This window comes from Ostrea edulis, chromosome 5 (genome assembly GCF_947568905.1).
Source record: "Ostrea edulis chromosome 5, xbOstEdul1.1, whole genome shotgun sequence".
NCBI lineage: Eukaryota > Metazoa > Mollusca > Bivalvia > Ostreida > Ostreidae > Ostrea > Ostrea edulis.
Window position 1 is genome coordinate 84,845,025 of NC_079168.1, and position 12,129 is coordinate 84,857,153.

The following is a 12,129-nucleotide window of genomic DNA, read 5'->3' on the forward strand; positions in this document are numbered from 1 at the left end:
TTCACATCCGTGTTATATTTTTTCGTCGATAATTGGACTGGTCATAATTTTTTTTTATCTGAATTCATATAAACATTAAATGACACTAAATTTCTGTCTCTGTGACATTTTTGAAATGATCTAATCAGAATTTCCTCTGACCTGTTCCTCTGTAGCAGGGGTATCCAAAATCTGTAAAAGTGTGTCCCCCGTTTGGCAAGCTACGACATCCACTACAAGCCTTTTTGTTCTATTCAATACAACAAGTTTTGTTTTTAATTATCACATTAATTTACTATGCATAAAACATTACAGCATTAAAAGGCTCCAGAAATCAGAGAAATACAGTAAAACACACTTATAATGAACACGTTCATAAAAAATTCATGCTTATTTATTCCATTACGATAGAACAATAAGGAAAATTTTATTGGATATAACAAAGTTTGATTATAATAAACTGTTTTTCGCAGGTCCTGCAGGTTTGCTATAACGGTGTTTTACTGTATAATGAAGTTTGGTTATAATGAACTGTTTTTCACTGGCCCTGCAGGTTCGCTATAACTGTGTTTTACTGTATAATGAAGTTTGGCTATGACAAACTGTTTTGTGCAGGCCCTGGAGGTTCGCTACAACTGTGTTTTACTGTATAATGAAGTTTGGTTATAATGAACTGTTTTTCACTGGCCCTGGAGGTTCGCTGTAACTATGTTTTACTGTAATATGAAGTTTTGATTATAATGAACTGTTTTTTGCAGGCCCTGAAGGTTCGCTATAACTGTGTTTTACTGTAATATGAAGTTTTGATTATAATGGACTGTTTTTTGCAGGCCCTGAAGATTCGCTATAACTGTGTTTTCCTGTAATAGTAACTTGTATCTGTAGGTAGTTTATTTCAGATTCTCTTCACTGTGAGACATAACACAGACCTGACTAGGAGACATAACACAGACCTGACTAGGAGACATAACACAGACCTGACTAGGAGATATAACACAGACCTGACTAGGAGACATAACACAGACCTGACTAGGAGACATAACACAGACCTGACTAGGAGATATAACACAGACCTGACTAGGAGATATAACTCAGACCTGACTAGGAGATATAACACAGACCTGACTAGGAGACATAACACAGACCTGACTAGGAGATATAACACAGACCTGACTAGGAGATATAACACAGGCCTGACTAGGAGACATAACACAGACTTGACTAGGAGATATAACACAGACCTGACTAGGAGTTGTTTGACGTCTGCCTGGTCATCCTCAGGCACCTCAAACTTGTTACTCAGCATAAGAGAGATCTCTGTTTTTCCTAACTGCGTCTGCAACATTTTCTTCATTTCCTCATCCTCAGGTAGGTCTGTCCCTATTCAAATATCAAAAAGTTCATTGTAAAATCATTTCCTCATCCTCAGGTAGGTCTGTCCATATTAAAATATCAAAAAATTCATTGTAAATGTAAAATATTGAATCTTAAGTGTAATATTCGTCTAAACTGATCACAAGTATTTTTCTCTCAGTGTGAATGTAGTTAACTGCCAACTCAAAACAAACTAATCAAAGAGTTCTCTTCATGGAATATTCCAAAAAGACATATCAAGATGGAGCATATTTGAATTCTACATCCCATTTTACTTTCACAAGTGAAGGAAATTTCAAACTTTCTCAATTTAGTATATCAAAGGTGCATACCATTGCCTACGACAAATAAAAAGAAATTTAATTTTTTTCCCTCTCAACTGCATATAATCATAGCAAGAAATCTAGCAGACATTGTCCAAAACAAATTCTAACATGAAAGGGTTTCAATATGCATGGTACAATGTAACACACAAATTCTAAGAAATCAGCTCTTCTGTGATGGAGGTACATTCAGTGTTCTATTGAACACTTCGGTGGGTACAAGATGTATAAATGTATCATAGACTGGCTATGTAAATACGGATAAAAGTAATGAAAGTGTCAATTTTGTTTATATTAGCTGTTGGTATACATTAAACTGACCATATCAAGAATAGTATTTGTTTGAATTAGGCCATTAAATTAAATATGAAATTATTTTTTTATTTCCTCTTCTGCACGAGTGATATTTTAATCAAAGAAAGATGGTGATAATTGATTGAGCTATTTTATTATTGAATACTAATAAATTTATAAATATTGTGTGTTCCTGCAGTTTGGGTGGTTGTATGGTGTCTGATAATCGGCCTTTAAGCAATAAATGAAGGCAGCAATAAGTATTTGTACCCACCACATGTGGACGATAGTATGTTTTGCGTCTCACTGTATGTAAGAGTTCCATAAAGGGAAAGAATCATTGGGCAACTCGGAAATTGCGTACTGTAACATGAAATATTGGTTTATGAACTTTATGCACTTACCCAACAGTTCATCCACTGAGGGGACTTCTCGGAGATCCTCCAGAAGTTCGTGGATGGGATCCTGCGAGTCTGGGGCTATCTGGTCCTGGTGCTGAAGGAGAAGCTGTTAAGGCAAATGTAAAAATGTCAAATATACATACTGAATTCTAAATAAATTTTACAGAACTGGAGGGTCGTGTATATTTACCCAGTGTTCCAAAGGAAAACTGCTGCCTGCAGTTGCAAGACTAAGGATAAAGCATGACCAACCTTAGGCATGGACTGTTTAGAACACAAGTGACCAAAATTTTAATTTCACAACCCCTATAAGCAATACAAAAAAGAGAGTTGGGCAATCATGGACCCCTGGATACACCAAAGGTGGGATCAGGTGCCCAGGAGGAGCATGTATCCACCGTCGACCGGTCACACCTGCCGTGAGCCCCACATCCCAATCAGGAAAACGGAGTTATCTGCAGTCAAAATCAGTATGCATTTTTCTGTTGATATTTCCTGTAGATAATGCCCAAAATCTAGTTATCCCTCAGGTAAATTTTTCTTTATCATTTAATGTGAAGCTTTCATTGGTTATTCTTCTGCACACTCTTTGAGACTGATTAAATTCATAAGGAATTCAGTGGGTATTCATTCATGATAAAGTTTTCAGTTTAAACAGTTTTCATCACATGAATACTTTATTTTTGCATAGAAAAAATGTCACCAGAATTTGTTGAATTCATTACAAATATTTGTACGTAAAACTCCTAACGAGTCATACCCTCTCGTACGTAAAACTCCTCTCGATTATAAGTCATACCCTCTCGTACATATAACTCCTCTTGATAATAAGTCATACCCTCTTGTATGTAAAACTCCTCTCGATAATAAGTCATACTCACTTGTACGTAAAACTCCTCTCGATAATAAGGCACACTCTCTCGTACGTAAAACTCCTCTCGATAATAATAAATCCATCTCGTACATAAAACTCCTCTCGATAATAAGTCATACTCTCTTGTACATAAAACTCCTCTCGATAATAAGTCATACCCTCTTGTACGTAAATCTCCTCTCGATAATAAGTCATACCCTCTTGTACGTAAATCTCCTCTCGATAATAAGTCATACCCTCTTGTACGTAAAACTCCTCGATAATGAGTCATACCCTCTTGTACGTAAAACTCCTCAATAATGTGTCATACCCTCTTGTACGTAAAACTCCTCTCGATAATAAGTCATACTCTCTTGTACATAAAACTCCTCTCGATAATAAGTCATACCCTCTTGTACGTAAATCTCCTCTCGATAATAAGTCATACCCTCTTGTACGTAAATCTCCTCTCGATAATAAGTCATACCCTCTTGTACGTAAAACTCCTCGATAATGAGTCATACCCTCTTGTACGTAAAACTCCTCGATAATGAGTCATACCCTCTTGTACGTAAAACTCCTCGATAATGAGTCATACCCTCTTGTACGTAAAACTCCTCTCGATAATGAGGAAGGAATATAAATCGAAGAGATAAGAAATAACTGCATTACCCAGTCACCCTGAGCATGTTACAGAGAGTGGTAGAAAAACGAATCAATGAGTGTTGTTCTGCATCACAAATAACATTAAAACTGATATAACAAAATGCTGTCTTTATGTGCCTTACCTGATGAGTATCAATAATTTCTTGTACTGAGATGTAAATGGAAGGTTTGGCAATGGTGACTATGTCTGAATACTGGTCTACATTGAAGTACGCCTCAGGCTCCAGGACATCGCAGGCCTCTACACAGTATCTCCTGAAGAACACACAACAATGGAAGTATTGATTAATTAATTAACACAGCAATTAATATTATCATTTCCATTGGTCTTAACCTTTTAACAAGAAATATTTCAGAAACAAATGTGCCTCCCCCCACATGACAATATTGGAAAGGTTCATAGAAACAAATTTGCCTCCCCCCCCCCCCCCCCCCCCCCACATGACAATATTGGAAAGGTTCATCTTTAAATTAAGAATGGCTGTAATGATAGCAAAAATTATGGATAATCTACTAGACAGGGGATAACCAAAACACAATGGACTAAATTTGATCTCTATGACAAAGATACTGAGCACACATTTCCCAATAACCAGTCATTTGGGTTATGACTTTGTGACTTGAAAAACCAATGGAGGTCATCAAGTCTTTAGGGGGTACCAGTGTACCAAGTTTGGTGTTTGTCGAGTAAAAGGTCTTCAAGATATTGAGCAGACAATATCTTACTACCGTATGTCTAGTTTGATCCTTGCCCTTTCACCTTGTGACCTCTAAATCAATAGTGGACATCTACTTCTTCAAAGGTTCATAAGATACCGAGTGGATAACACTTGGTCTACAGACAGACCTACTGACCAACTGAGAGGTGCAAACCTACATTCCCCCTTTTTTCAAGGGAGGTATAAAAGTTATCTTCTGTAAACTGAAATATACTGCAGTACTTACTTGAATTTCTCGTGAGATTGTCGGATGTAATCATTCATGGCAGCCAAGTAAGAACTGTCTCCACCGAACTGGAATCAACAAAGTGAAATATTAATCAAAGTTCTGGACTATGGATCTTTTACTTTCTCTATAATATCCTAACACAGGAAAATTAAAACAAGAACATTTTCAGAAACATTCAAGTCCCATGTGGTGCAAAATTGAAAAGGGTTTTACACATGTATATATATAATAGTGCCAAACCAATTCAGGATATTGAGCAGATAATGTCTTCCTATGTCCAGAGTGGATTCACCATGTGACCTCAAAATCAATAAGGGTTATCTACTCCCGATGATATACCAGTGTACCAAGTTTGGTGAAATCAAGCAAATGATTCTTAAAATATAGGAGACAATATATTATTATGTCCAGTTTGACCCTTCACCATGAGAACCAAAAATAAAAAGGGGTCATTCACTCCTTATGTTGTACCAGGGTACCAAGTTTAATGTCTGTCAAGCAAAGGGTTCTCAAGATATTAAGCAGTCAGTATATTCCTATGTCCAGAGTGGATTGACCCTTGACCTTTGACCATGTTACCTCAAATTCAATTGGGGTTCTCTTCTACTCATAACCAACCCTCATATGAAATATCATTATGCATTTATGATCAAGTGAACGGTTCTCAAGATGTTGGATGGACAACATGTGGTCTATCAGCATACCAACAACTGGCTGCAAAGCAATATGCCCTTCTTCACTGAAAGGGGGCACAACAAATATAGCTAGTAGTTAATGCAATAGTGTTCCTAGAACATGTGTTGCCTGTGGTATCCTTGACATTAGATATGACCTTGAACCTTGAACCTAGTGCTGTATGTCACTGAATATTCTTAGGAAGTTACATGTACATACAGATATGACAGAAACATCCTGTTCATGTGCGATTCCCAAGAGACAAAATGTGACAAAGTGATCCCCAAATTAAACAACATTTAAACAATATTTAAAAAAGTATACATATTTTTCAGGATGTGAAAGCAGGTGAAACCATCACTCATCTGTATCTTTTATAAACAATTAGTGTATTTACCATATAAACAAAATAAATAATTGGGTGAGGGCTAAAATAGGCTGTGCCTGCTGCCCAAACCCTTTCATTATTGTGCATAAAATGATTATAAATTAAAAAAATAAAAATATATAGTTTCTGAAAATTCAATATCATAATGTCCCAAACGTCCACTATTGTGCTTTGTCATGCTGAGTAATTACACAAATACCCAAAATAAGCATATTTTAGCAACATCCCCAGGGCAGTGAAATTTGGTGTGACTTGTACTAAACGCATCATATATTGAAAATAATGTTAACATGTAAATGTGCACAGTGGTCGTATGCAAACAGTGCCAACCTTATTAATGGAATTTTAATTGAACATTAATACTGTTAAAGCAAAGAACCGTTATCCAAAATCCCAAGAAAGAATCAACATCTGCATTTCACAGAATTTCAGCATTTGTTAGAAATACAGCTATACAAATTTCTAAATACCATCAAAGTGAATGCACACATATTTATATACACTATATTATGGGGAGGATATACATTTGGGAAATTAAGCTTCATGCCCATATCAAAATTCCCCGTGTTCCAGACATGCACTCAATACTTGTGGCAGTAGAAGAGAATTCTAGATTTACAGCGCTGTCGTATATATCATATCATGAAATGGTTTCTTATCAATGCAAGAGTTGACCTTGTTCAAAGCTAAATGATGAGCAGGTGAACAAAACAAGCAGTAATACATACTTCTGAATAATGTTCATATGATGTCTAAAAATGTCAAAGTTCATCTTTAATGTCACCCATTAGAAGTTAGTCGTCACAGTAGTTATTGACAAGATTTCAAAGTTCTCACATCAGAATACCAAATTCTCCCACTTACAACATTTTCAGATATCAAATATAGAAAATATGCATGTATGTTGCAAAGATCATCACATATCTAATGCATTGACTAGAGTTAAATGGCAGTTAGTGCAGGAAAACCATTGTCTATCCAGTTAATGCTTGGTCTCTTCGCCCGGGATACATGGAAAACGGACAATTGCAAATAAGACACAACAAATATTGTGGTAACCTGGCATTCAAGATTTCTTTTTCTTTTTTCGTTTCATAAATTAGTCTAGTAAGTAAGTAATTTTTATTTAAAGTCGGAACTATATACAGGTAAACAATAAACATGAGCTAAGAGCTCTTTAACCGACAAAAATTCTTGTGGTTTATGTCAAAATTAACCTACATAAACTTAATTTGTGGCTTCATTGTCATGTTGTTATTAGAGAGAGAGAGAGAGAGAAAGAGAGAGAGAGAGAGAGAGAGAGAGAGAGAGACTAAGAAGACAAAGAAATAAGTTAACACACTGACAATTTGATTCACACAAAACAATATTACAGTGAAAACCGCATAATCCAACATCCGTGCAATCTGTTTTAATGGCCATTCCATCATTTATTTTCATATTTTCCTTCTTTTTACAGTTTATTCCAACCAAAAAATTGTTTCCCTGTGCATGTCAGATTAGACAGGTTTCAATGTATATTACCCCCTCTCTCCATGATTGTACAATGATCTTTTTTGTGTGGACGTAAATTCATTTAGGTATTGACTGAAGAGATTGTTAAAAGAAATACAGGCCAAATATAAAATTACACGCCTGAAATAAAAGTACTGAAATCTTAAAACCAGGTTCAAGATTCTAAAACAGAATTTCATTTCCCCACCAAATGTTTTTGCAAAATATAGGGAACAAACATCCCTACTAAGCAACAGGAAAGTTTATTTTAGCAAAACACGGTTACAGTAAACACCCCTATAATCATTTCACGCTTACAATGAAGTGATTTTCATACCCTGTAGTTTTAAAACATATGATCTTCTTGGATATAACGAATCACATTTATAATGAATTAAATTTGTTCGTACCCAGCACTTTGCTATAAGCGAATTTTACTGTAATAAGTTTCTGCAAACAAATACTACTTATCATCTGCTGTATACTGTATCTACACTGAAAACTACTAAGTATAGTGTACGTGACACTACCCACCCCTTTGTTTGATGCAGCGAACTGCAGGATTTTGGCCACAGATCCCAAATTTCTTCTCTGATCATTAGACAGTTGTTTATCAGCTTCCACGTTGATAATATCAAAAGCATCAGGGGCCACAATGGCTGAGTTAATGTATCGATAGTACAATAAATTCCCCACAATCTACAACAGAAACACAAATTTTAACATGTTATTTTAGTCTCTGAATTTTCTACATTTCAAAGGATGTTATATTAAACTTCTACCAAATGAAAGTGTTCCCTTTTCTTTGATCTCCCTTATTCAAAAGAAACTGAAACTATATTTAATAATGTGTACTGTAGTTTGCATAGGCCAAAATAACAATGAAATTGATTTATTCCTCTGGAGACTTAAAAGCTGTCATTTTGATGGTCAGAAAGAAAAATCTCATCCAACAATGAAAAGTGATAAAAAGGTGAATAAGGACAAGCACAGATCACTTTAATCATATTTGCGAACAACGATTTTCACAAACAGTGCACCTTAAGAACATCTTTTTCTGCAGCATCAGGGAATTTTCTCTCTAGAGCTGCCTTGAGCACTCGAGCCATAAATCGCATTCCATATCTATAAAAACAAAGTGTCAAAACACAAATCAAGACGGCAAAACATTGACGATTCTGCAAATTCATGTAATGTGATATACACTCACGGAATTTTGTCTAGTGAAGTAAAGATCGCATTAAGGAATTTATCAGTGACTTCGGTCAGCCGTGTTATAGACTCCGACAATAACGTCTTCACTTCATCGTGTTTTAAAGCTTGTTCTGTTGTTACATCATACGGCAAACCACTGAAAAATAAACCACCAAAAATCAAACAAACCACTGAAAAATAAACCACCAAAAATCATACAAACCACTGAAAAATAAACCACCAAAAATCATACAAACCACTGAAAAATAAACCACCAAAAATCATACAACTACAAAATTTCAATTCATTTTTAATGGCTGCGATACTATAATATTTACATTAACTGGATCTTTTCTCTTATATTTCTTTTGAAATTGACATTGCTTTCATCCTAGACAATGAATAAATGTTTGTTGCAAACTAGTTTGATCCAGTTTTTATTACCAAATATGGAGCATCGTCAATGTCAAAGGGTGTATTGGCTGTTCTCTCTAAGTAATGAAAGAGTCAATAACACACCTATTTACCTGTCAATGACACACCTGTTTACCTGTCAATGACACACCTTGTTTACCTGTCAATGACACACTCACCTATTTACCTGTCAATGACACACCTATTTACCTATCAATGACACACCTGTGATCTTCTTACCTGGCTTTCCCTGTTGAGGTCTCTGTCTGGTTAATCCATGCTTTGTAAACTTCTACTGGATTAGTGTTAATCCTCAAGTGTTTGTCCTCAATGACCTCAAGAATCAGTGGGTTCAACATTTCTCTCAAGGAGTTCTGTCCCCTTTGATTTCTAAAATGTGTTAATGTTGGCATCGTCATACAAGTTTTTCATCTGTTCATCTAAACATTCAATTTCTATTACTGCTACACTTTTGAGAAAAAAGTATTATACACTCTTCAAAACTTCAAAAGAAACACTCATCCTATCAATGTTTAAGCAAGCTGATTTTTCATTATATAATTAGGTGTTCTGTAACTTAATTAATTTCCACAATTTAAAACATGATAATGAAAGATAATCTACAATAGCCATCAGATAAATACATACATGTATAGAAATGTTTTTATTACATCTTAAACAAGATACAGTCAAACCTCATTATCTCAAACTTGATTGTCAAAAAGAAAAAAACACTTCGAGATATCCAAGGGTTCAGGATATTGATGTTAAAATACATAAAGAAAATTTAGATGGGACTTCCAACTCCCTTTGGCATATCCAAAGTATTTGAGATATCGATGTTTGAGATACCGAAGTTCAAAAGTATTCGGAATACAGTTTTCTTACAATGTGTTGGGATAAAATATAAGATATGTACTTTTTAATATTCGTCTATGATTCTTCACAGTATAAACTGAGGATAAATGTATATCAGATATATGGTATTTAGGTACTTTTTATTTCAGTCAAGATACATAATTCTTGAACAAATTTGCAACAGATTTTAATTTTATCATCAAACCAGAATTATCCTTACAAGGCAAAATTAAATATGTACCCTAGTTTGCCTTCATTGAATTACAATATCAAATGTCAAATTTTACAGAACTACAAGAGGCCCAGGGGCCTTATAGGTCACCTGAGTATCATGTAACAACCTTCCAATGTTTGAATTAGGTTTGTGTTTAAATATAAGAATTTTACTTTTGGATGGAAGAAACATTGAATAGCTATGTGGTCAGCCCCGCCTTTGCACCAGAACCCCTGACCCAGGGGCCATAAATTTCAGTTTTGAAAGAAGCATCCTTGATCATCATTATCATACTAATAGTTTGTCTACTTAATACCCAGCAGCAGAGGAGAAGATTTTCAAAGAAATAAAATGCATTTTCACTATATGATCAATAGGGCCCCACCCTAATACCAGAACACCTGACCCAGGGGCCATGAATTTCACAATTTTGAAAGAGGCATCCTTGCTCATCATAACCATGCTATTGGTTTGTCTACTTAATACCCAAGGACAGAGAAGAAGATTTTCAAAGAAATAATGCATTTTCACTATATGACTTATAGAGCCCCACCCTAGCACCAGAACCCCTGATCCAGGGGCCATGAATTTCACAATCTTTAACAAGAGGTACTGTGAGCAATGCTCACTAAGAATACCCCCCGCTTACCCCAATCTCCCAAAGGGTGTTGGTAATAGGTATAAACTACCTCTTTTCTGAGTGTTGCTACTTCGATGTCCAGTGCGCTTGACCTTTGGACCCCAAAATCGATAGGGAACATCTTCATCCCATGGGTAGTCCATATGTATGATATGGTAATTGTAGGTGGAAAGGATAACGCTTTAGAGCCCGGAAACCATATTGCTACTTCAATGTCCAGTGCACTTGACCTTTGACCTTTTGACCCCAAAATCGATAGGGAACATCTTCATCCCATGGGTAATCCATATGTTTGATATGGCGACTGTAGGTGGAAAGGATAACGCTTTAGAGCCCGGAAACCATATTGCTACTTCAATGTCCAGTGCGCTTGACCTTTGACCCTTTGACCCCAAAATCAATAGGGAACATCTTCATCCTATGGGTAGTCCATATATATGATATGGTGATGGTAGGTGGAAAGGATAATGCTTTAGAGCCCGAAACCATTGCGTCTACAGACAGATGGACGGACGGACAACCCGATTCCAGTATACCCCCCACAACTTGTTGCGGGGGGTATAAAGAGGCATCCTTGCTCATCATTACCATGCTATTAGTTTGTCTACTTAATACCCAGAGACAGAGAAGTAGATTTTCAAAGAATTTCTACATTTTCACTATATGACCAATAGAGCCCCACCCTAACACAAGAACCCCTGCCCCAGGGGCCATGAATTTCACAATTTTGGTAGAGGGCTCAATGCTCATTATAATTATGCCCACAGTTTGGCTTCTTGATGTCCAGGAGTAAAGAAGAAGATTTTTTAAAATTACACTCATTTTGATGGTTTTTCCCCCACCCCTCAGGCCCCAGGGGGGCAGGGACCACGAATTTCACAATTTTTGTTCCCCTCCACCCACAGATGCTATATGCCAAAATTGGTTGAAATTGGTTCAGGGGTTTCAGAGAAGAAGCTGAAAATGTTCAAATGTTAACGCACGACGAACAAAAACAGATAGCAATAGGTCACCTGAATGAATTCAGGTGACCTAAAAATTTGATCATGTGAAATGATTACGTGTGTAAGCGATCATTAAATCAGTTTTGACTACTTGTATACTGCCGAAAAATGGCAATTCAAACTTTTCACATAATTATACAATTAAAGTATAACAATCTAAATTTTTCACTCTGCATCTTTCCAAAGTCAAAACATACTCCCATTCATCACTTTTAACACAGAATTCCTGTGAGAACATATTACAATAGTTTTCATAAAACAACATTGTTTACATCATTACCACGGAGAAAAATGACACTATTTCACAGAAAGGATTTGTGTGTGTGTGTGTGTGTGTGGGGGAGGGGGGGGGGGGGGGGGGGGGATAACAATAACTTGCATATAACAAGGAATTTACAGAACCTGTTGAT

General features: G+C 36.0%; 1 protein-coding gene across 2 annotated transcripts in view; it reads right to left on the reverse strand.

Annotated features, from left to right (window-relative positions):
• The window catches only part of LOC125651598 (ras GTPase-activating-like protein IQGAP1), a 71,810-nt gene that overhangs the window by 8,414 nt on the left and 51,267 nt on the right, over nucleotides 1-12,129 (reverse strand). Inside the window, exons 28-37 of one of the 2 annotated variants that reach the window (XM_056166541.1) lie at nucleotides 9,244-9,393; nucleotides 8,606-8,746; nucleotides 8,436-8,520; nucleotides 7,930-8,094; nucleotides 6,630-6,653; nucleotides 4,836-4,903; nucleotides 4,013-4,145; nucleotides 2,375-2,477; nucleotides 1,221-1,359; nucleotides 142-229 (exon numbers count right to left, since the gene is read on the reverse strand). In XM_056166541.1, the coding sequence (XP_056022516.1) occupies nucleotides 142-229; nucleotides 1,221-1,359; nucleotides 2,375-2,477; nucleotides 4,013-4,145; nucleotides 4,836-4,903; nucleotides 6,630-6,653; nucleotides 7,930-8,094; nucleotides 8,436-8,520; nucleotides 8,606-8,746; nucleotides 9,244-9,393 (1,096 nt within the window). The remainder of the gene's footprint in view (nucleotides 1-141; nucleotides 230-1,220; nucleotides 1,360-2,374; nucleotides 2,478-4,012; nucleotides 4,146-4,835; nucleotides 4,904-6,629; nucleotides 6,654-7,929; nucleotides 8,095-8,435; nucleotides 8,521-8,605; nucleotides 8,747-9,243; nucleotides 9,394-12,129) is intronic. The other variant, XM_056166542.1, reaches the window with a different exon arrangement.